Here is a 25,901-nt window from a genome sequence, read left to right on the forward strand (position 1 = left end):
TCTGTGCAGCCTTCACCACTCTCTGCAAAGCTTTTCTTTCTGCAGCTGTGCAGCCTCAAAAAGAAAAGCTTTGCAGAGAGTGGTGAAGGGATATATATATATATAATACTTAATTACACACATTTGAGTAGATGCAATAAATTACTTTAATTCCTGTTTAAATACAATTCATCCTGCCATACCTGCAGTGTCTTCAGACTTTGCCAGCAAATTAAAAGTGGAAGCTTAATCATTAAATTATTATCTTTGTGTTAGATTTATTTATAAATCACATTTAAACACTGCTTGTACCAACCAATTAAATTAAATAAAAAGTAACACACACGTTCTCTATTATCACCGTCATTAATCAGCAAACAAACAAACTTCATCTACAGCTTCATCTACCAGACAGACTGACATTACATTTTCTCTCTTGGACTCTTAACAATGTGTTAAATTGTAGAGACTGACAAACCTGCAACACGAGTTGGGAGTGAGACGAGTTGTATCTGCTCTTTAGCTCCTTCCTCCTCCTCGTGACTCCGACATGTTTACGTTTATCAGCATGGTTCCACAGTGTCGTGTCGGCTATTTTCAAAGCGGCATGCTTCTCATTTTTTATCTTTGTGAAGAGCTCCCACACTTTGGAGGACTTGGGTCGAACAGTTTTCTCTGCATTGGTTATTTGTAAAATTTACTTATTTTCCTTTGAAAACACCCCCTCGCTCTGTTTAACTCGTGCTGCAGAGTTTCTTTTTTTTCAAACTTTATTCAGTCAGTCAGCATTAACAATGAACTGCCCGTAAACAAAACGAAACGGCTCCACAGCGCCGTGAAAGACGCATAATCGCGCGACACAACGAATCGATAATGAAATTCGTTGCAAACGCTTTTAATCATCGATTTTAGCGATTCGTTGTTGCAGCCCTACTTGAACTCCTCCACTTGAGGCAGAACTTCACCCTCAACCTGAAGAGCTCAATCCACCCTTTTCTGTCTGAGGACCATGGTCTCAGATTTGGAGGTGCTGATTCTCATCTCAGCCACTTAACACTGGGCTTCAAACTACTCCAGTGAGAGCTGGAGATCATGGCACGATTACGCCAGCAGGACCACATCATCTGCAAAGAGCAGATGGAATCCTGAGGACACCGAACAAGAAACCCTCTGCCCCCTGGTTGCACCGAGAAATTCTGTCCAAAAGTTGTGAACAGAATCTGTGACAATGGACAGCCCTGGTGGAGTCCAACTCCCTCCCTGAAGGGGTCTGACTTACTACCGGCAATGTGAACCAAACTCTAGCACCGCTTGTATAAGGACCAAACAACCTGTAACAATGGGCCCTCAATCCCATACTCACAGAGCACCCCCCACAGTGTACCCCGAGGAACCATATGCCTTCTCAAAGTCTACAAAACATGTAGACTGGATGGGCAAACTCCCATGACCCCTCGATGACCCTAGTGAGAGTAAAGAGTTGGTCCAATATTCCACAGCCAGGATGGAACCCACATTGTTTCTCCTGGATCTGAGGTTCAACCAACGATCAGACTCGCTTCTCCAGTACCCCTGAATAGCCCTTACCAGGGAGGCTAAGGAGAGTGATGCCCCTATAATTGGAGCACACCCTCCAATCCCCCTTTTTGAAGAGGGGACCCACCACTCAAGTCTGTCTGTCTGGTACTGTCTCCAATGTTCACGTGATGTTGCAAAGGCATGTCATCCAAGATGGCCACCTCATCATCCAGAAAAATTGATGATTTCCTTAAGGAAATCGAGGTGGATCTCATCCACCCTCGGAGCCCTGCCACCGCAGAGCTTTTTAACTACCTCGGCCACGTTTATGGACAGGCCAGTCCCGACGTCCCTCAACTTAGCTTCCTCTATGTAAGACATGCTGGCGGAATTGAGAAGGTCCGAGAAGTATTCTTTCCACATTCCTACTACGTGTTCTAGTGCCTGGAGGAGGATACCGATCCCTCAATTGCTAAAATGGATGCTAAGAGGTGCTTGTGGCTGTCTCGGCCGGATGTCCAGGTCACCCGATGCTTTAAGGCCCATTATAATTGTTTGCAGTTTTCATTTCTCTTCTTATTGATGTTCTGCCTTTCCATCTTAGTTCTGTACCTGTCAGACGTGTGGAAATAAAGATGTTTGTTTTCTGTGTGCAGAATGCTATGGTACCCTTCAAAAGCTCAAATTTTTGATTTGGTCAATTTTAGTTATTCAAATATTTTGCAGCTGTGATCTTTAGCAATTTTGCCACCCATCATTATAAAATGGAGAAAGTTACGGAAAAAAGTATTAAAAAGTAACACCATAAACACTTTTAAATGAAGTAGTCAATTGCTACCAACTACCCTAGTACAGGTAAAAAAAAAAAAGGCAGAAGATCACTTCCCCTAAATGATAAACTTTATATTTTGTAGCCAAATCACAGAACAAAATCCATCCATTCCATCTGCTTCATCCTTTTCAGGCCACAGGGGTCACTGGTGCTCATATCCAGCAGTTACTGTGTGAGAGGTGGGGGACACCTGGACACGTATCCAGTCCATCACAGCGGCACATGGAGACAATCGAGACAATCATTCACTGTCTCACTCACACTTAGAGACAATTTAGTTACCAGTCAGCCTAACATGCATGTTTTTGGTCTGTGGGAGGAAACTGGAGTACCTGGAGAAAACCCACACAGCACAGAGAGAACATGCAAACTAGGATTTGAACTGGGCCAACCTGCTTTCTGAGAGGCAGCAGCTCTACCAACTGCACCACTGTGCTGCCCCAGAAGAAAATCAGAACGGTCAATAAAAAGGAAACCAATAGTTCCTGTTTTGCAGATTTAGTTTTATTTGAAAAGGAGCAAGGAAATGTAAGAATCATAAAATGTATTCTACCGGTAATTTTTGTTTACTAATCAAATTTGTTGCCCTTCTTTTTGCTGCTGCAAACTCAAATTATATTAGAAATTAACATCAACTTCAGTCTCTGTGTTCACACTTTGAGCTGTAATTTATTGTATTGCCTTTTTTTTTCTTCCAGGTGCTGAAAGTGGCCATACTTGCAGAAAAGTATGCTGTAGACTACTCCTGGTATGTAGACACCATTCTGAACCTCATCCGCATTGCTGGGGACTACGTCAGTGAAGAGGTGTGGTACCGCGTCATTCAGATCGTCATCAACAGAGATGATGTGCAAGGCTACGCCGCTAAGACTGTTTTTGAGGTATCATTATGTGAAATTTTAACATGTTAGATACTGACTTCTGGCAAAAAGTGACACAAATTTGTCTATGAGCAAAACATTCAATTTAAGTATTAAGGAGAATAATTTGATCCTCAGGCCTTGCAAGCACCGGCCTGCCATGAAAACATGGTAAAGGTTGGAGGGTACATTCTGGGAGAGTTTGGGAACTTGATTGCTGGAGACCCACGGTCCAGGTGTGTACTGTTTTTGTTTCAGATCACCTATTTAATATTTCCAAGATCAGGTGTTGACCTTGTTGCTCTGTCATTCAGCCCCCTGGTCCAGTTCAACCTTCTCCACTCGAAATTCCACCTGTGCTCTGTGCCGACTCGCGCCCTTTTGCTGTCGGCCTACATCAAATTCATCAACCTGTTTCCAGAGACCAAGGCTACAATCCAGGAAGTACTGCGCTGTGACAGCCAGATCCGCAACTCCGATGTGGAGCTGCAGCAGCGAGCTGTCGAGTATCTGAAGCTCTCTTCCATTGCTAGTACAGATGTTCTGGTTAGTTCTGGTGATCCAGTTTTCTTTAATTGACTCCAGCTTGGGTCACAATCCAGACAGCATCAGTGATTTAGCATCATGTTATCGATTACCCAGACCATTAAACAGTCTATAAAACATGCCAGCACAGCCAGACTCAGTGCTCTTTTCTCTGTTCACTCAGGCCACAGTTCTGGAGGAGATGCCTCCATTCCCAGAGAGGGAGTCCTCTATTCTGGCGAAGCTGAAGAAGAAGAAAGGGCCTGGGGCCGTTTCTGTGACCGAACTAGAAGACGGCAAAAGGGAGGGTGGCGAGTTGAACGGAGGAGGCGAACGTGGGCCAGATGCAGCAGTCATGGCTGCCTCTAACGCAGTAAACAGACTTTCTGTAGAGTTTAATACCCCTGTTTTTTTTTGTTGTCTTTCTCTGCTAAAATGCACTGTGTTTCTCAGTCCACCCCATCACCATCAGCAGACCTCCTTGGCATTCGTTCTTCTGCTCCAGTTAATACTGCTCCAACCAGTACTGGCAGTCTACTGGTGGATGTTTTCTCGGAGGCAGGGCCGGCGGCATCTTCTGCTGCTGTGAACGATGATGGCTTCCTCAGGTAAATATCATATGTTGGTCAGCTGATGGAGAATTTGCTGCGAGTCCAATATGAGCTGCAGCAACTACTATTAATCTAATAATGAATTCAACACTATAGATGAAATGGCTTCTAGGAGACAGCCACCTCTAAAACTGGACCACAAAAATGCTGATGGACAGCAGGAGCATAATGCACACAACTCTCACACTCATTCATAAATGCAGCAAAATGTTTCACTGTTTTACCACAGTTTATCTTAAAAACAGACTATTTTCAGTTGTAGAAAATGACTTCTTTAAAGGGATCATCCACTACTAACACATTATCCTTAATGTTATCTACGAAAAGTTCTTTGACATGTGAAAAACCCCTAATTACATAATTGTATATGTTCATCACATTTTTCAGTTAGACATCACCATTGTTTTACCAGCTCAATGCATATTGGGGTGAGGACGTGCATAGATTGGAGTCGAGCCTAAAATACAAGGAGTCATGGTTAAAGATTTATGTATGAAAAAGTTATAGTTTGTGTTTTTCCTTATGCTGTCATGTGCAATATATGGGTCGAAACAATAAAACATGATCAACTTGCGATTAACCGTGTTTTCTGCCGTAAATGTCGCACCGCCCTGTAAGTGGCATCAGTCCATATATGTCTAATAAAGAGGAAAAATCCATAAATATTTCGCTTTGCCGTATACGTCTCATCTATTATGCATCAATGCTGACGCTTCACATTTGTTACGCGTCACCACTGACAACCTGGAAATGCGGGCCGGTGTTGTGCCAAAAATAGATTGGCTGCCAAATGGCGGCCGCGGGAGTGTACACAGGAGGACTTTTAACAAGAATTTAACAAGATTAACACTTGAAAACAATTATTTGTTTGCTCAACATTGTAGTAAAGATCTGTCTCAGTCTAACTTTTACTTAATAAATGTACTTAAATGGTCAAATCAGCTGAATTTCACCGGGGCGGTGCAGCGAAATGAAGCTGATTTGACGGTTGCTCCAAGCGAGCAGAACGAAGGTGGCGGGGTATGGCAAGCCAATTGTGCCATTAATAGCCACTTTTACCTACTACATGACACAACTACATGCCATACTACTCGAGTGCCATCTAGCGGCCGAAAATGGTAGTGCTTAATATTTTCAGTAAGAATGAATGAAAACGGTCATATCCCAGACAAAAATTGGTTTATAAATATGAGAAAAATCTATAAATACGTCACTTCTGCGTATAAGTTGCAGGGCATGTAAATTGTACAAAAAAACGTTTGTTACGTACTGTAACCCCAGATTCTATGAGTATAGGCGTAGCCCTTTAAGGCTGTCGCTGATGGGTTTATCCCGATATGCGAAGCATTGCACTGAAAAATTTAGTCCACGCCCACCTGCTGTGTGGGCCCCACCCGGTCTGTATAAATTACGTTAAGAGCAGGTAATCGGCTCCCAAATAGCTTTTTCTTCAGCCATTTAGGAGCCAGTGAGGCCCGACGCTTAAAGGGCTACGCCTATACTCATAGAATCTGGGGTTACAGTATGTAACCAACGTTCTATTTCGTATAGGCTTCGCCCTTTAAGGCTGTCGCTGATGGATTAAGGGCGAAGCGGATGTTGTCCTCGCCTCACTGGGTCCATTCGAACACCGTATGAAGCAGAAGCTTGCCCAAAAAAACGTCTTGTCACTCAGCTCCTCGTGCGTAATTACGCATTGCGTAATTATGTGTGCCATGCACAGACGCATGTTGTGTTACTATGCGTTCTGAATGTAAGAACGCCCCGGAAAATTTCCAACGGGAGGGAAAAAAGCTGAAAAAAGCCATGAACCAACCGGTTTACAGCTGAACAGTATAAACAAATTAATAATAACAGGAGAGCTGATTATTAATCAAATGAACTGATTGGTAACGATAGTCGTGAACTGATTAGTGACAATAGAACCAAAATAACAATCACAACTTGTGACCGATAACATTTCACACTGTAATGTATGCAGACAGATGTGAGTAAAACGGAGTTCCATGAAACAACAATATTCATTCTGTAAACACTAAGGACAGAATGTTTCATGGGACGAGCCGTCACATCACGTAGATAAAAGCGAATAAATGAGCAGGGTGTTTACCACGTGGTCGCAGTGCAAATGTCCTGCATTGTCATACCATTATGCAAGGCAGTTGAAGATGCGATACCCCTTGTCGAGTATGCTCTGAGGTTGACAGGAGGCTCTAAATCTGATGCTCTGTAGGCTTCAGAAATGGCCTCACACAGCCAGTGTGACAAGCGCTGGGTGGATAACGGGCGACCTGCAGATGCATCTCTATAATACACAAACAAATGTTGAGTTTGACGCATTGCAGCTATGTAACACGTCAACGCCCGTACCGGACAGAGAAGATGGGAAGACGCTACTTCTTCTGATCTGTGGGGGGAGAGAGAAAACCCCTCCAACAATATCGCTCTTCATTTAAAAGAGCTTGTGATGTTTTAAGGCATAAAAACTGGGTTTGGTCTTAAATCAGCTGAGCTGCCGTCAGCCTGAATTCTGAGACATGACGACGCGACAGAGAGGGCAGGTAAATCACTAACTCTATTAGCGGATGTTAGAGCCAGCAGCAGGGCTGTTTTAAGAGACAAGAATTTAAGTGGAACCTGATCCAGAGGCTTAAATGGAACTTTGATCAGAGCCTGCAGGACCAGCGTTAAATCCCACTGTGGAACAAGTGGGCGTGAAACAGGCCTGCGTCTCTGTACACCTTTTAGAAAACGCTTCATCAGCGTATGATTAAAAACTGTTCTGTCTCAGAACCCTTCGTGGCAGGAAGAGATGGCTGCAGCGTATGTTTTAATCGTGCTGGACACCAAATTTCTGTCCATCAGCTGTTGTAGAAAGGACAGCATGCCACCTAGTGGACATGAGGTGGCGTCTACACCCTTCTCTGTACACCAGCGCTGAAAAGCTGTCCTCTTTGATGTGTACAGTGCTGTGGTAGATGCAGCACGTGAAACCTGAATTGTGCGCACTACATCCTGTGGGATACTCATCCTCTCTAAGCAGATCCGTTCAGCGGCCAGACCACAGGTGCTGGCCTATTTCTGGGTAACTCCTGGTTGCTCTTCCTGCCTGGAGGAGAGCGTCCTCCCTCCACTGCAGTTTCCACGGGCGCCCCGACAGCAGGCGTTGCAGGACTGGGAACCATGGTGCGCTCACGCGTTCGGTGGCCACCAGGAGAGCTGTCAATCCCTCCTCTTGAACTCAGTTCAGGAATCGTAAAATCAGAGGAGGTGGAGGAAAACGCGTACAGAAGCATTTTGGGCCATGGGCTGTGGGCAAACGCATCCACCCCCAGCGGTGGTTCGTCTCGCGGGCTCAGAGAAAACCATAATTGACACTGAGCGTTTTCTCGTGACGCAAATAGGCCCACAGCTGTTATTTCAATCTGAGTCCAAATGCTCCGTCAGAGGATGATTAAAGGTTGTTCTGTCTCCGACAACTTTGAGACAAGAAGAAAACATGGCTGCAGCATACGATAATCGTGCTGAACGCCAGATTTCTGTCCATCGACTGCTACAGAAAAGGACAACATGTCGTCCAGTGGACATGAAGTGGCCTCTACGCCTTCTCTGTACACTTTTTACAAAATGTTTCATCAGCAGATGATTAAAACTGTTCTGTCTCAAAAATTTTGTGACGGGAAGAGATGGCTGCAGTGAACGTTTTACTCGAGCTGAACGCCAGATCTCTGTCCATCAGCTGCTGCACAAAGGACGGCACACCACCTAGTGAACATGAAATGGCCTCTACACCTTTCTCTGTACAGCAGTGCTGAAAAACTGACCACTTGATGTGAACAGCACTGTGGTAGTTGCAGCACATGAATCCTGAATCGTATGCACTACATCTTGAGAGAGATCCCTCCTCTCAAAAGGATCCGTACAACGGCCAGACCACAGGTGCTGGCCTATTCTGATTAACTCATGATCGCTCCTCCCGCCTGGAGGAGAGCGACCTCCCTCCACGGCAGGTTCAACGAGCGCCCCGATAACAAGTGTCGTAGGACTGGGAACCATGATGCGTTCACGCACTTGGGACAGAGGAGCTGTCAGTCCCTCCTCCTGAGCTCGGTTCAGAAAACCGTGATATCAGAGGGAGGGAGTGAGGGAGGTGAAGAAGCATTACGACCACAGGCTGCGAGCAAACACGTCCACCCCTAGCTGTGGATCGTCCCGTGGCTCCATGATAATTATAGTTGACATCGAGCGTTCTCTCATGTTGCAACAGGTCCACAGCCGCTCGCAGGATTTCTGCCGTGTCTGAGCCATAGCTCTGGATGGAAAGTCCCCGTGCCACAAAGGACCGTCTTTGGACATCACATCCGTCCCCTGTTCAGAACACAGGAGATGTACCCTACTCCAATGGAGAGCAGATTGGGTGTGCCCCACACAGCATCTGTCTCACAATGTGGCACATGGGTTGAGCGCATACATCTCCTGCCAGTTATGTATGCAACAGTCACTTGCTGTCTGTGTGAATCAAAAACCCTGATGATTCCGCAGCACAGAGGCAAAGTGTTGAATCACGTTCAAAAACTCTGTGCGACACTCCAACAACATTTAAATGAGCTGCTGTGTGGAGAACCACAGCGCCCCCACAGCTCGTTAAATGTGTGTGCCTCTGTGACGTGTGAAGTGTGACGTGTGACGTAGGTCTGCTGACGGAAAAACAGCTGATATCACTCAACTGGTTCACGTGAGTTGCACTGCTGCCACCTGTCTGTACAAACTGTTCAGCAGCAGCAGATGTCCAGATAAAGCAGAATTCTCCTCCTTGCTCTGTGCAGCGGCTGCAGAGTGGCTCGGGCTCATTAATGGAATGTTGTTTCTCACAGTTCAAAATTGACAAATCTAGAATAAATCATCTTTCCGGTTCATTGGGACCAGGGAGTGACGAGAGAGGAACCTTGTGTTTTCCTCTCCTTCTGAGTCTCTGGAAATTACATTTTAATCAGAACTTCCTGAGCTTCTGCGAGAGGGGACGAGATTTGTTCTAGAAATGACAGAAAAAGTCACTAGAGTTTCTTCGCACCAGGGTTTGAGCTGTACTGCAGCGTGAATCCCCTGATGAAAACGGTTCGCCTATCCGTCTGGAGCGCGCGCTGATTGCCACTCATTTATAAAGTTGTAAAGCGGGTACACGTTTATGTTGTGAACTCACATGCGTGCTGACGTGAGCTGGTGTGCCCTGAAGGAGAAAGAAAAAACGCGCGCCACCGAGCATGCAGATCATTGTGCGTTTGCTAATGCTGCGGGACGCAGCTCATCTGTGCTGTGCTCACGTTATGTGCCGCTGCTCCGTGTAAATGCTCGGAGCCGGTGCACGTATGAGCCGACGTGCCCTGAAGAGTCGTGTGCGTGCCCTCATTCATGCGACGTCTTAAGCGAGGATTGCCGCGGGAGCGCGCGTTTGACTCTGGTGCAGTCAGGAAGCAGCGCGCGGCATCGGTGGGGCGAGGTTACCACTGGGCTCGTTCTGCAGAACACATTCATACTTGGCTGTGAATCACATGAGCTTTTGAGTGATTCCACGAGCTGCAGTATTAATTCAGAAAACCTTCTTCGAGGATGAAGGAGCGGAGCCGCTGTGAGGCTTGTGAAACTGTTGATGCCACGGGAGCGCGCGTTTGACACCACTGCGGTGATAACGCGTGTCGCTCCTGCCGAGAGCGAGATACGTTACTGGGCTCGTACCGCGGTCTTACGTTGACGTGAACGGCGGGCGCTGAGAGCTGCGTGCGCGCTTTCATAGCACATCGCCTTATAGGTGAAGGCTGCTCGTGCCGCGGGAGCGTGTGTTGGCACCTCCGGCAGTGAATGAAACGACCTTAAAAGGCTCATTCGTGATGAGTGTGTTTGATGGGGTCGCTGTCAGATCATCCGTGCTGACAGCCTGGCTAAAAAACACTTATCATAAGATGTTTATTTCCACATCGTGTCATCTAAACACATCCAGCACACCGACACCTGGTTATCTTCCCCTGAGCTCCGTGGTTTGTTGTCCTAGAAGGCCCCCTGTTGGCGGAGTCCAGGAAAAGTTGAACCTCCAGATGCCGGGGACGTCTGACGGGAGGGGCTGGCGTAGCAGACCTGGGGATGCGTTGTGCAGCCGTGGAGCATCTTGAAATGATCTCTCGCTGATGAAGGCCCTCCAACAAAAAGCTTCTGCAGCTCCCCTGAGAGGAAGGTGGAGTGACGAGCCAGGAGAACCTCTGGGACCTCGTTCTCCGGCTGCGATGCGGGCCGGCAGACCGCAAAATAGGCCCACCGGTTGGTGATGACGTCAGCTGCCCTGCAGACGGAGCATACTGCAGGGGCCGACAGCGCCGTTGGCAAACAGCCGCGACGAGAGTGGAGCGAGCCGAAGGTTAGAGGGCCCACAGTCTCTTCCCGCCTCTGAACGTGTACGCCAACAGTGTAACGTGTTGTTCGCTGCGACCGTCTGGAACGCATGCTGGTGAGCTCAGTTGGAGAGCGGTGTCACCGTCTGGATTACGCTAACCGGAGGCACGGGACGCTGGTCCACCTGAACATCTTGCTCCGATGAAGCCTCCGTCAGGCTCGGCTCCAGGGGGCACTGAGGGAATGTCCGCTCGGTGAACCCCTGCTCTGGAGATGGGCGCGGACTTTGGAGACCGGCCCCCCAATCTACCAGGAAAGCCGGCTGTGGCCTCGCCCGTAGGACGTCCTGTTGGGAAACCGAGGCCAGATGGATCAGGACGGTGAGCCGGAATGGAGCCTAGAAAAAAAAACCTTCCCGCCGGATCATCCGAACTAGCGGGAAAGGCGCGGGACGTAAAAAAGGGTCCCTTCATGCCAGCGGCTCCTGGATTATACCGGGCAACCCCAGAGGGTGCCGTCGGCCGGGAGCAGTGTGATCGCCGATGCGAAACGAGGTGGGATGAGGTGAGCATTCGCTCTGCCCCCCTCCACCGACACTACGCTCTCCAGGAGGGAATGAGCAGCGGGGGGCTGCAGCTGACGTGGCCTGTCCCGGAGGAACCATCCGATTCGCTCCGAGGGTTGGCGATAAGAGGAAAATTACAAGATGGCATTTTCCAGTGTGTAGCGACCTGTCACTGAGAAATACTCCTCGGCGCTTACCTTGAAACAAGACTGCTCGTCAGCTTGTCCTCGGGGAGGAGAGCTCACCGGGACGACCGGATGTTGACGTGACGGGCCAAGCATTCTTAACAAAGAGGTTGGTCATCTACACAATTTTCCTTCTTCGTACTTCTGACAGTGCTATTAGCTCGCTGAAGAAAAAATGGGAGCCCATTTCCCGCTCTTAACGTAATTTATACGGACCGGGTGGGGCCCACCCAGCAGGTAGGCGTGGACTAAATTTTTTAGTGCAATGCTTCACATATCGGGATAAACCCATCAGCGACAGCCTTAAAGTGCGAAGCCTACACGAAATAGAACTGCTACTATAGGGCGAAAAATAGGGTAGTTTAGTATAAAAGCTTTGGAGGTAACGCAAAATCTAAAAGGCTCAAGCTGAGGCCATTTGTCCTCCATCTGCAAATGTTCATGTAGTCTGACTGAAATAAACATTTGCTTTTCACGGGCACCTCTACAACCCAAATTAGGACAAGCGAGGGGGAAAAATGTCCCCAAATTATTTTTTGTTCTTTATTAATATAGCATGTGTAGCACATTTTTATTATGAGAATAAGATTTTAACTTTATGCTTGTCACAAGCAGCTTGTAATAGAAAGCGGAGCTCTCTCATAATTTGCACGAACACCAACCAGCCTTGATGTCAGACTTGTTCCTCCTCATTTTGAGCTACAGGCTGAGTCATTTTTCCATTCTGTGTCGGCGCTCTCTATTTCAAATCAAAAGGCTGAACGTCAGACGTGCAAAATTACATTCCAGCTGGATGGAGCTCGCTTCGTCGCATCCTGTCTACATAATTTACTCAGAATGCATAGTAGCGTAAACAACATTGTGACATCTGTGAGACATTCACTTTAAAAATCTGGAAAAACTAAATAGCCTAGAGTATTTTTATGTTCCTGTTTGATAACTGAAGCAAATGTCTAATATAAGGTTTATTGTTCCAATCAGTCAGAGATCCCCCTCGCATCTCATGCTCGCATCTCAGGGCTCCTTTGTATTTATTTTTATTTATTTATTTACCCTTTATTTATACAGGTAGTCTAACACTGAGTCACAAGAACTCATTTACAAGAGACCTGTTTGAGAGCAGATGGTGGGGGTTGAGAGCCTTGCTCAAGGGCCCATAGTGGGGCAAATGAGGTGGAGGCAGGTGTGGGTGCTTCACCTTTTCCACCCACATTTTGATGTGGTCAGTCTGGGGAGTTGAACCTGTGACTTTCTGATCACAGGTACATCTTCTCTAACCTCTGCGCCACCACTCCCCCAGTTAGCTTTGTTTCTACTTAAAATTTGTGATCAAAGGTTTTATATGTTAATATATGTTAAATCGAACAGTCCTATATCTGTGAATATCTTAAAATACTCTGTGTAGTTTCTTTTGTATCTTTCCAACAACAAAATCTGACGAAAGACCCAGGTAGTTGTTTAAACGGCAGTGACACTGACTTACAATTTCCCTTTTGCTCCTAAAACCTGCCAAATGTGCTCACTGACTTTTATAAAGTGATGAGAAGGCAGCTCTCATATTGGACAAGGCAGCACATGGTGCCAGAAAACTCCAGATTTGTTTCATGTCATTGTTTGTGGTGTGTTTTGTGTTCATATTTGTAGACTATGAAATGTTTTGATGTGACTTCGTTTTTTCTTTGTCAGATTAGACCTGTCAACCTGACATTTATAGTCCTGAGTTTAAGGGGACTTTGCATCAATCACTTTCCTAACTCTGTAAAGTAAATGTGCTCTCTGCCAACCGCCCACCCCCCACCCCACCCCCCAAAAAAATAAATAAATAAATAAACAAGTTTCTACCATGTCAATCTGAAGCAGCTGTCTAACATGAATAGGGTTGTTTTTTGTAATCAATTGACCAATATTAAAACTGTATCCATCCATCATCTTCCTCTTGTTCTGGAGTCAGGTCTCGGGCACAGTTGCTTGATCAGGCGCGTTCAGACTTCTCTGTCCACAGCCACCTCTTCCAGCTCTTCTAGGCGTTCTCCAATGTGTTCCCTTACCAGCAGGGAGACATTCAAGGATTCAAGGTTCTTTATTTGTCATACACACCACATGTGGTACATGTGATGGAACAAAATTGTAAGGTAACATCAGGCATGTTCAGAACAAGGTTCAGTGAAATGGCTGCACAGACCAGTCTATCTTCCTTTCCTGAATCACAGATGAAGCTGCCTGCTCAGATGTGAGCTGTGAGTAGAAACAAAATTTCTGGAGCAGAACTCTGCTGGCCTGAAGCAAAGAGTGGTGCATTCAATGTGTGTCGGACATCTCCCTCGTGTTATTTACTAAATTGAATTAACAATTTCTTTAAAAAAAAAAAAAAAACTAGTTGCTGAGCATCATCGTCAGTATTCCCTTCTGTAATAAATCTGTTGTTCACTCCAACAAGCTAGCAGTCGCAGCTAATACCGTCAGTTCATCACATAACTGAACCACAGCTCCACGTGTCTTCGTGTTTATTTTTTCTTCATGTCTGCCAGCCTGGTCCTGTTACTTCCTCACTCTGAGGCACGGAGGCAGACCAAAGGTAGGCTGTCTTCCACACCCCCATCACAGCCTTGGTGTGTCTTCTGAATGGACTGAGGCAGCAGAACACGTCTCAGTCCCAGACTGAGGTGTTTTGTGAATTAGGCTGTGTAGTCTGTCCAGCATGTTCTGGGTCTTCTCCAGGGATCCTCACAGCTGGACATGCCAGTGAAACTCTAGGAAGACGCTCAAGGGGCATCCTTACCAGATGCTGGACTACCCATTCCGGTCACTGTTCCGAGTTTGTGACCAGAAGTGAGGGTAGGAACTTATACTGACTGATATACAGAGCTTATCTTTGCAGCTCAGCTCCTTCTTCACCACAACAGACCGGAACAGAGTCCATAATACTGCAGAAGCTGCACCGATTAATCTGCCGATCTCCCGCTCCATAAACTTTTCCACTAAAAGACAGCACCTCACTCCCAACCCAGAGAGGACAGTCCACCCAGCAGTTTCATAAGATGTGATGTCAGGAGAAGATTTTAAACTAGGAGTCGTCAAGAGGCAAAATAAATGTAAAAACTGGACCAAACGATAGCACAACAACGTCACAATCACACATGCTAACATGTGTAGCATTCATATTTACTTCATTAATCACAAGGTGCCGCAGGTGACATCACATTTTCTGCGCCTCCGGACTAAACGGTTCACACTGAAGTATGATGAAAGTTGCATTTCAGTTCAACCTTTATTTATACAGCTTAGTCTCATTGAGCCTTGAGGACTCATTTACAAGAGAGACCTGATTTAAACAAACACACAATGGTAATGGGAACGACCTCGCAGAAGTATCATGAACAAAGAATCTGAATTAAGACCTGCAGTGTGAACGTAGCCCTGGTGGTTTGAACATCTTCATGGAGAGAATAATGCAGATTTTGGATTTATTTTTGATTTTAGCATCTGAGTTTTTTTTGTGGAGAAAAATTATCCTTACGCACATTGTTGGAGTCACTGGAATTAGGTTTGTTTCGTAAAGTTAGCTGAACCCGACTGTTCTGATGCAGACTTCAAGGTTGGCAGGTCTGCTGCACTTACCTGTTCTTTATCTTGCACTGTATGTGACTGTCTTTTGTCTTTTTCTCTCCTACCCTCTCTATTTTCGTGTGTGTGTGTGTTGGATGTGTTTGTCTCCTGTCCTCCACCATGACTACATTGACAGAGATCTGGAACAGCCCACTGAGACCTCGGACCCCCTGTTGGTGGAGGGTTCTGGTGACTCAGAGTAAGAGCTCTGTAGGAAACTACAGAAATGTTTAGCTAGAAATTACAAATATTATACTTTCACAGCAGGTTTAAAAGTTGTCCATGCTGTTGTGAACGTACTGCATACTACAGTTTATCTGCTAGTCTTTACATAACGTAAATGTTGATGAATTTTCAACCTAAGACCTGAACACGGTGATCAGCTGATCTGAACACGTATCACAAGACGACTCGGTCAGCTCTGCACATTTGTAGGACTTCTTGCCCTTTATTATTTTGATTGTGCTTGCAACATCAGCCAAAGTTCAAGCAGCAGCTGGAATCAGAAAATGTTTTGTTGAATCTGCTGCCCATTGTGCTGCTTCATAAAGAGCTGTTTCATGCCAAGTTCCATCCAGAGCATGCTGTGGCTCTGAGTTTGTATACTCCCATTGAAAGGCGGACGTTTTATCGTATAGTTTCTGTACCCGTTTGTAAACTTTCTCTTTGTTGCGCCCATAACTTCTGATAGGCTCAAGATAACAAAACTTCATCACCCCAGTGTCAGGGTCATGGTCACAAATCAAGGTCAAAAGTTATAAAAGGTTTTTGCTTGTCTGGGCCTTTGCTATACATTTCTCAATAAAGGTTTGTCAACGGGTGTATAATGTGCCGTATGTGGTACACTTCTATAGTCTGTTTTTAACATGTCCAGGTTTTATATACAGGTCCTTCTCAAAAAATTAGCATATTGTGATAAAGGTCATTATTTTCCATAATGTAATGATAAAAATAAAACTTTCATATATTTCAGATTCATTGCACACCAACTGAAATAATTCAGGTTTTTAATTGTTTTAATACTAATGATTATGGCATACAGCTCATGAAAACCCAAAATGCCTGTCCCAAAAAAAAAAGCATATTTCATCCCACCAATGAAAGACAAGTGTTTTTAATACAAAAAACACCAACCTTCAAATAATCATGTTCAGTTATGCACTCAATACTTGGTCGGGAATCCTTTGGCATGAAAGACTGCTTCAATGCGGCGTGGCATGGAGGCAATCAGCCTGTGGCACTGCTGAGGTGTTATGGAGGCCCAGGATGCTTCGATAGCGGCCTTAAGCTCATCCAGAGTGTTGGGTCTTGCGTCTCTCAACTTTCTCTTCACAATATCCCACAGGTTCTCTATGGGGTTCAGGTCAGGAGAGTTGGCAGGCCAATTGAGCACAGTAATACCATGGTCAGTAAATCATTTACCAGTGGTTTTGGCACTGTGAGCAGGTGCCAGGTCGTGCTGAAAAATGAAATCTTCATCTCCATAAAGCTTTTCAGCAGATGGAAGCATGAAGTGCTCCAAAATCTCCTGATAGCTAGCTGCATTGACCCTGCCCTTGATAAAACACAGTGGACCAACACCAGCAGCTGACATGGCACCCCAGACCATCACTGACTGTGGGTGCTTCACACTGGACTTCTGGCATTTTGGCATTTCCTTCTCCCCAGTCTTCCTCCAGACTCTGGCACCTTGATTTCCGAATGACAAGCAAAATTTGCTTTCATCCGAAAAAAGTACTTTGGGCCACTGAGCAACAGTCCAGTGCTGCTTCTCTGTAGCCCAGGTCAGGTGCTTCTGCTGCTGTTTCTGGTTCAAAAGTGGCTTGACCTGGGGAATGCGGCACCTGTAGCCCATTTCCTGCACACGCCTGTGCACGGTGGCTCTGGATGTTTCTACTCCAGACTCAGTCCTCTGCTTCCGCAGGTCCCCCAAGGTCTGGAATCGGCCCTTCTCCACAATCCTCCTCAGGGTCCAGTCACCTCTTCTCGTTGTGCAGTGTTTTCTGCCACACTTTTCCCTTTCCCACAGACTTCCCACTGAGGTGCCTTAATACAGCACTCTGGGAATAGCCTATTCGTTCAGCAATTTCTTTCTGTGTCTTACCCTCTTGCTTGAGGGTGTCAATGATGGCCTTCTGGACAGCAGTCAGGTCGGCAGTCTTACCCATGATTGCGGTTTTGAGTAATGAACAAGGCTGGGAGTTTTTAAAAGCCTCAGGAATCTTTTGCAGGTGTTTAGAGTTACGTCGTTGATTCAGATGGTTAGGTTAATGGCTTGTTTAGAGAACCTTTTCATGATATGCTAATTTTTTGGGACAGGCATTTTGGGTTTTCATGAGCTGTATGCCATAATCATCAGTATTAAAACAATTAAAGACCTGAAATATTTCAGTTGGTGTGCAATGAATCTGAAACATATGAAAGTTTCATTTTTATCATTACATTATGGAAAATAATGACCTTTATCACAATATGCTAATTTTTTGAGAAGGACCTGTATATTGTGCTTATATTCTTACTCACTTCTAAGCAGTGGCATCTGGTGGTGAGGTCTTGTGCTAACTTATACAATATAAAATCCTATTTGATTACATTTCATCAATGGGAGATAAGAAACAAGTTAACAATTTCATGTTTATTTACCACAATGACAAACGAAGGGGGCACACACACTAAGGCAGAACATCTTGTGCTCTGGACTGCACTGTAATATGGGCTCTAACTGTGTTATGTTAAACATTTAAAGTAATTATCACAAGTGATTATTCCTACTTCAGGATTCAGTGTCTTGTACAAGGACACAGACCTGCTTCAGTGGCTGGGGCTCAAACACCACATCCTCCAACTGGAGGAAAACTGAGTCAAAGCGTCCCCCAAAGTTCCAGTCAGCAGTTCTGATAATGTTAAATATAGTTTGGCAATAACAACAATAACAAAACAAATATAAATAGAACAAATAGACTGCCAGGCTGCTGCCAATTTAAATAGTTGATGTGATTTGATACGTGTTGGGTTCGCCCTCAGCTACCAGTATACCAAATTTCAGTTGCTCTAAATACGGCCAAGTTATCTTTATTTTTCCCTTTTAGCTAAGGTGGCCATCTTGGATATTTGATTTGCATTAGGAATGTATAACAACTTGCTCTCAGCTACGACCATACTAAATTTCACCTCAAATTTATTAAATGTGTTTCTGCCAGCCAGTGAGGTTTTGAATTGTGCGGTCACAAGACAGTGAATTTCCCTTTGGACTGTCAGTTTTATTATCAGTATTTAGAAAAATAAACCTACAAATGACCATTTGTTTACATATGATTAATGTATCCATGGTTATGGGTGCACACTGTTCACTACAATCTAGCATGCAGTGTTTTATTTGAACCAGTCAGTGTTATAATAGATCAATATAAAAAAGAAATCCTCGTTGTGCTTTTTGTTAGTACAGAACCCCCAATCAATAAATACTCTGGACAGAGGTTTGACAGCTCAACCATCCAGGTAGATAAATCACAAAAAGGTTAAATCGTGTCATCTGGACTGTTTCCTTTTGGAAGAAACTGTTCATCTTTCTTCAGAAAGACTTAATCAGTCTGAGGCCTGCCACCCAGATCTGTCTTATAAATGGCAGCTCCTTGATGTGTTTCAAACCAGCTCTCTGTGGATGAGTGAGCTTTCAATCCTTTTTTCTGAACCATTTTGGTCTTGGTGTCCTCAGACTGTTTCTGTGAGTAGCAAGTTGGCCATCTGGCCTAAAACATTTGATTGAGTGATTGTTAGGGACGGATGGTCTCTCTTTACATGTGTAAAGCCAGTTTCTGTGAATTCCTCAGAGCTGGTTTGAAACGCATCAAGGAGCTGCTAATTATGACAGGTGTTTGTGGCTGGCCTCAGACTGACCAAGTCTTTTGGATGAAAGACGAATGATTCTCCCAAAAAGAATCTGTCCAGATGACATGATTTAACCTTTTTTGTGATTACTCAAGACAGATTGTGTCGTAGAGAACTCAAACCTTTCAGAACATTTAGAAACTCCCTCATAACTTCCTCGTTCTAGAATTGCGCTGCTCAAGGTGGCTGCATGTTGGAGCAGCTCTGTTACTTTCATTCTGAGATTTTGCTTTTGGAAACTTTAATTCCTCTTTTTTTGGATGTAAGTCACATTTTTTTGGGATGATTGTTTCCTCTGGTATCAGATGCAGTGCAGCTGGAAGGATTTTTACTGAAACTTTTTTAGTTTTGACATTTGTTATGATGCGTAACCATGGCAACAAGGCAGTTTTCTACAACCAGCAGCTGATTAACATCTCAAAAGCTCAAATAATATCTCAGCTACAGCCCCAAATCTCAAGTGAGTTGAAAAGGATGTTCTGTGTACGCATTCTCATCTACCTGTCAGCTGTGCTCGAGTGCTTGACCACCGAGGTCCTGGAACTAGCAGGAAACATGGCTCATGACAGTGGAAGGACAGGATTGTCCCTCGGCACCTACAGTTGGCTGTCCACAGCGACGAGGAGCTCGGCAGACTGCTAGGAGGAGTGGCCATCACTCTGGGAGGAGTTCTGCCCAGCATTCAGGCGGTCCTACAGGCAGGGAGAACTGAGAGGCCAGCCGAGTCTGGGTGGATGGATCGGACGGCATCTGCAGCCATTTTCTTAGGATCCACTGTGGGATGGACCTTTACAAGAGATCCTTCCTGCCTACAGCCATCAGTATCTATAACATCTCTTAATGAAATGAGGATAACGAGTTACTACAACAAATAATTTCCCTCTGGGATTAATAAAGTATTTTTGAATTGAATTGAATTGAATACACGACATTTCCATTTGTCACCAGCAGTCACAGCTCAGTGAGACACTCGGTTAAGTTTCAAACACAAACAAATTTAAACCACATCCAGCAGCTGGTTTTAAATGGTGCCAAGGACTTGAACACTCGCTTCTCTTCAAGTTTGCAATGCATGGCATCAAGCTTTTGTGCAGGCTGTGCTTTGAAATGCTGCTTGTGAACACCGTCTGCATGCATTTTGGATCTCATGTCATTTTCTGTTCTTTTGGTTCTGTTTGCCACATTAATGCATAATGAGCTGAATTTTAGTTTTCATAAGCTGCTGAGTTTAAATGACCAGGCTGAATTAAGAAGCAGTGGCTCAAAGTGTACAGATGTCATGGGGGGCTGCCTGAAAGCCCAATTCGCAATGTGTACCCCCACAAATGTTGTAGCCAAAGGACCGGCTCGGCACCGTGACGTGTGCTCTTACTTTGTTTGGTGTTTCGAGTTACCATGGCGACGTAATTTGTAAACAGACGCCATCTTTCTAATTAAAAATGCCTGACTGAGCCTCTTAACGGCCACAATGAGGTCACATGACTTGGATGAAGAGGCATTTAAAACAAACGGTGATTAACTTTTGGAGCCATTTTGACTCGAGATGGCTGCTACAGCTACCTCAAAACTCTAAATTGACTATAACTTGGATATTCTTGGAGATATTGAGCTGAAATTTAGGTTGGTCCTAGCTGAGAACAGTCCGGATCACTGAATCCAAATCAAAAATCCAAGATGGCCACCATAGCTTACAAGAAAAAATGACTACAAGTCATTGATTTTTTTTTTTTTTTTTTTCATATTGAGCTGAAATTTGTTTTGGTGGTAGCTGAGAGTGAACCCCGACACAGTACTGTAAAAACAGAACTGTTAGCTGATCTCCACGTGGCAGTCCCTGTCAACGTTTCTCCAGGAACGTTCTAGTTATCACTGCAGTTTTCTCTTTCTAGGCTTCTAGCAGAGGCACAGCAGTAGAATGTGCTGCACACTTTGACTCACTGAAATTTGTAACATCACTTTGGTATAATGCTTTTACTAACCACTTCTGCATTTTTTTTTCCCTTACCCTTTTTTTTTCTTCCTCACTACATTCTCATCATTCTGTTGCTCGGCCTGTTCTTGAAACAACGGCTCATTTGTGTTTTCTCCATCGTTGGTTCTGGTTTGTCCTGTTCCTTCTTGGTCTGGGCTGCCTCTTCATCCCTGTGCTGTGGGCTCTCAGCTCTGCTCCTCCCTCTGAGGATCCTGCTCCTCCTCTGTCTGAAGCAGACGAGCTGCTCGACAAGTAAGCTCTTTCTCTGGATGTTTTACACGGTTTCTTAATGTCAAATTATATTTTCAATGTTTACTGTGCATCAAGACTTAATTCTATAACTTAATGGCAGATGGTGGGTTTTTTTTTATATATAAACTGCATTTGGTCCTCCAAAGGGATTTTTCAGAGTGGTTCTGATGAAAAGTTACGAATAAACAATATCTTATCTGTTATAGGAAACTTTTGGAACATCAATTTGGAGAAATGGAGTTTATTTTTGACGGAAATTAGCTCTAAGCTACTTGGACCACAGTTAAAACCAAAATGCATTGCTGCTATCTGGGGAAAAAACGTAGTAGCAGCAGCTAGCTATAGCATTTCTTGTGCGCCCTGGGATCACTTTCTTTCTGATAAAATAACTGTTTCAAAAATTGACAGTGATGGATTAGCTTTAAAAAAGACATTTGAAGTAATTGTAGTATTAAAGGGATAGTTTGGCCATTTTCTTTAAGTGCTCAGCTGGTGACATCTGTCAAGAGAGCACAGAATACAGAATAAAGGGCAGAAGGGTTCATCCAGGCTAGGCTAATGGTTAGCATAATGAGGGCATTATTCATCTTGGTTTTTGTTTCAGATTTAACTGGACAAAGACTTTTCCTTCTTCAGTCTCTGTGCTCTGATTCACGGCTGATAAAGTACTAACTACCTGAAACTATTTGACATATCATCACTTTAAAGAAAGTTGTGATCATTTTAAAGATGATATTTAAAGATGCTTTTTAAAGTGGGTCCACTCAGACGAGCCATGGTTGGCTTGTCAGTGTGGTCCAAGTGGACCTGCTTGTAAAGCTAATTGTGTCATCTTAAAACAACTCGAGGGATCTTGATGTCGGAATGTTTTATTTAAACATTGTAATAAACTTTTCATCACAAACGTCACTGCTACTTTTTCACAAGTTGTTTTTTTTTCAACATAAAACACAAAAATTATAGAACCCATTGTGAACCCAGTGCTAAAGCAAGCTGCTGCTGCTGTTTGTAGTTACAGATAGCTCCAGCCTATGAAGAAACTAGCAGCGCTGTATAGTTTCTAAAACCCATGAACTGCTGTGACACTTGAGATGTGAGTTTAAAGATCACAGCATTCCACATGTTCCTAGCTGCATTCAGACTAAGTCCTGTTCAAAGATGTATCTGTAGCAGGTAGGATATTGTTTATAACTTTTCCAGATGTTTGAAGTCTAGATGGAGCTTATTTTAATTGTCATTAGTTTAGTTATCTACAGTCAGCTGATAGTCATATTTGGTAATTATTAAAACTAGTGCACTTTTTAGGAGCAGGTTTTAAAGAGCCTTCTTCATAAAGTGGAAATTTAAAAGCTTTTCTTTGACAGGTTTGTGTGCAAAAACAATGGTGTTCTGTTTGAGAATCAGCTGCTACAGATCGGCATCAAGTCAGAGTACCGTCAGAACCTTGGTAAGTTGTCTCAGCATGAAACTGATCCTTCAGCAGCACTTTTTGGCTCTTGGGCACTTAAGACCCCAGTATACTCCCGCGTACGTCCATATGCAGAGGTACGAGCGTACCCCCCAGGGCTTGTCCGTGCAATGCTCAAATTTTTACGAACGCGTACGCGGTGTCGCACAATAAACTGCCCAGCGACGGACTGTTTTGTATGCGATACCAATGTATTAAATTTCCCTTCTTCATCTCTGATCTGGCCTTTTCTTTTGTTTTTGTTTTTTGCCAAGAGGCAAGTGATCTCTTCCTCCGCCGTTGATGCCATGACTGAAATGGTGAGAAATGAAGGAATTTGTCACAAGCGAATTAAACTCAGGTCTAGCATGGCTGCGGGAGGATCTGGAGATTTCGTGGTGGGCTGGTCTGATGTGTGGGCTGTAGAGCCAGTGCTCCCTGTTTGTTTGGGTTTTTTTTTTAGATCTTTTTATTAACAACATATAAACACAGAACATTGCTGCGGCTGAGGCTGCCAGCGCTCGTTTTTTTTCTTTTTTCCGACCTGTCAATCAATCCAGTAGGTGTGTCGGCAAATGACCAATCGGCGACCTCAATTTGTCCCGAAGGTAAACGCTCCTCGTCTGTGAAGCTGCTCGGGGTGTACGCTGGAGTACGAAGTCTGAACCCTCTGCGTACAGTACATAATTTAAATTTGATATTATTTCAGGCTGACATTATCTCCAATGGATTGTATATAAAGAGCTACAAAGATAATGTAGAAAACAATAGTAAGTAGTATTTTTAAGCAGTTTCCATAAGGTGGTCGATAGTTTCCCTAAAGAACATGAATGGTCATAAAGTTGAAGGACAGGACATGGGTTAACAGAGACCGTCACAAAGTATAAACCATATCTAAACACAACAACTGTCTTTCTCAGGGAGAATGTACTTGTTCTACGGTAACAAGACGTCTGTGCAGTTTGCCAGCTTCTCAACCACGGTCAGCTGTCCTGGAGAGCTCCAGTCTCATATTCCTTCATGCTGCTTAAAAATCCAGAAGCTTCAAACCACATTACTGTCTGTTATGACTTGTCCTTTGTCTGCTTGTTGGTTTTATATAAAAATGTAGAAAACTCAACTTTCAAAGGGATAATTGAGCCATTTGGGTGTTGGGTTCTGTGGACACTTTTTGAACAATCAGCTGTCTTAGCTGCATTCAGACTAGCCTTTAGCTCATCAGTCTTGCTAAAATCAAAGTGATTTTCAAAACGGGTTCAGAGAGCTGTCTATAACAGCTCAAGTTCTGTGTGAAGGCTGATTCAACATTCATACAAGTATTAGCTAGCCTTTTGCAGCTTTAGCTGCCTTTTAGCTATTTTCAGCTTCTTTACTTTAAGCTGTTTTTCTTTTTTTTTTTTAGCCTTTACCTAGTAATCTGCTCTGATTAGCTTTATCAAATTGTGTTTCAGCTTCTTCTGCAAATTTCAGCAGCCATTCAGCGCTCTGTGTTCGATTGAACATTTTAAAGTGGGGTTGTTTCAAATACATGGAAAATAGAACACCGAGCGCTGAATGGCTGCTGAAATTTGCTGAAGAAGCTGAAACACAATTTGATAAAGTTAACCGGAGCAGATTGCTAGGTAAAGGCTAAAAAAAAAAAGAAAAACTGCTTAAAGTAAAGAAGCTGAAAATAGCTAAAAGTCAGCTATCAACTATCACTTTAGAGTGAGCTGGTCTTTCTAACCAAGACTGTGTAATTGTAAGTTTCTGTCAGTGTCGTGGTTTCTGCTCCTTAACTCCTGAGCACAGCTTAATGTTCAGTCCAAACCAGTGGAGCCACTGGTGGAGGGTGGAGCCCAGATCCAGCAGGTCCTGAACATCGAGTGCCTGACTGACTTCTGTGACGCCCCGCTGCTCAACATAAAGTTCAGGTAAGATTTTCAGCCATCCCAAAGTGCAAAGAGAAACGGGACTCTGTGAACGTGAGCTGTTGAGCTGTCAGCTTTGACATTTAAATTGTCGTGGAAAAAAGTGATTCCCAAAACAACCAGGTGTAGATTTCATCAAATTCATTATAAAGCTTTTGAACAGCCAGCAACCACAGAAGATCAATACATTTGCAACTTATCAATACCTTCACCTGTCTGAGGCTCTGACCCTTCCGACTTCCCTGAACTGAAAAATCAGTTTTGTAGAAACTTCCAGTCCCTCCCCGCCCTGTCCATCTTTATCAGAACCCAGCTGCAGACATAAGTGGGGGGAAATCTGGAAGGCCAGCAGCTCTCAAGCCTCCTGGAACCACATCACTGGAATCTAATCAATCACCTTGAGGATAATAAAATCTCTTGCTGTCTCTTTACTCACCGGTCACACGGAGACTGATTGTTACAGAGTAATGGCCATGGAACATTTTAATATCATCCACAATAATAGTAAAAGAGCAGTGAAAATTATGGTAAAATGGTAAATGGACTGTACTTGTATAGTGTCTTTCTATCTTATTTCAAGATACTCAAAGTGCTTTACATTACAATCTGTGTCCTCATTTACCCATTCATACAGCACTCTACTAGATCTATACAAAGCTAGTTGAACAAATCATTCTAATGAGACTAATCAGAGCTTTAGATCACATTCATATACTGATGGGATACACATCGGAGGCGATGAGGGGTTCAGTGTCTTGCCCAGGGACACTTCAACATGTGACTGCTGGTGGATTCAAACCCCCCAATTCTCACATTGAAGGACGACTGCTCTAACCACTCAGCCACAGCCGCCCCTAAAATTATGGTGCATGGTGTTGATAATACACATTTCCTTAACAGTATTTCACAAAATAAAATGTATACAGACTTGTAAATAAAGTACAGAATACACACCAACCATTCTTTTATTTTATCCTCGACTAACTCGAGTTACTTCAGGATTGTAGTTCCTGCCAACATTTAGAAACCTCTTCAAAACACCGCTGCGGTCATGGACTCTGCCATGACTGTTTAAAAGTGACATTTCGCTCTGACGAAGCTGACCACAATCTGACTGACATACGTGACTCATACAGTGGTATGGAGAGAAACTGGTAAAACATTTCAGAATAGGTGTGGGCTGAAAATTCATGTGAGCAAATCTAAATAACCGTTCTATCCTGATGCATGCTCAATAATCCAGGTAGAAAAAATCTAAAAAAGTTAAATCTGGTCCTCTGGACATTCCAAAAAAAAAAAAAAAAAGCAAAACAACAAAAAATGTAGAAACGTTTCGTCTCTCATCCGAGAGACTTCCTCAGTCTGAGGTG

The 25,901-nt window shown here is 44.1% G+C and overlaps 1 protein-coding gene across 2 annotated transcripts in view; it reads left to right on the plus strand.

The window, feature by feature from the left end:
• ap2a1 (adaptor related protein complex 2 subunit alpha 1) overlaps positions 1-25,901 on the plus strand; it is a 115,466-nt gene that overhangs the window by 65,086 nt on the left and 24,479 nt on the right. The window contains exons 9-18 of one of the 2 annotated variants that reach the window (XM_037688797.1): positions 3,028-3,210; positions 3,328-3,425; positions 3,504-3,735; positions 3,899-4,087; positions 4,168-4,322; positions 15,199-15,261; positions 21,112-21,174; positions 22,539-22,621; positions 23,542-23,631; positions 24,411-24,534. In XM_037688797.1, the coding sequence (XP_037544725.1) occupies positions 3,028-3,210; positions 3,328-3,425; positions 3,504-3,735; positions 3,899-4,087; positions 4,168-4,322; positions 15,199-15,261; positions 21,112-21,174; positions 22,539-22,621; positions 23,542-23,631; positions 24,411-24,534 (1,280 nt within the window). The remainder of the gene's footprint in view (positions 1-3,027; positions 3,211-3,327; positions 3,426-3,503; positions 3,736-3,898; positions 4,088-4,167; positions 4,323-15,198; positions 15,262-21,111; positions 21,175-22,538; positions 22,622-23,541; positions 23,632-24,410; positions 24,535-25,901) is intronic. The other variant, XM_037688796.1, reaches the window with a different exon arrangement.

Source organism: Nematolebias whitei, chromosome 15 (genome assembly GCF_014905685.2).
Source record: "Nematolebias whitei isolate Nwh7 chromosome 15, NemWhi1, whole genome shotgun sequence".
In the NCBI taxonomy this organism is placed as follows: Eukaryota; Metazoa; Chordata; class Actinopteri; order Cyprinodontiformes; family Rivulidae; genus Nematolebias; species Nematolebias whitei.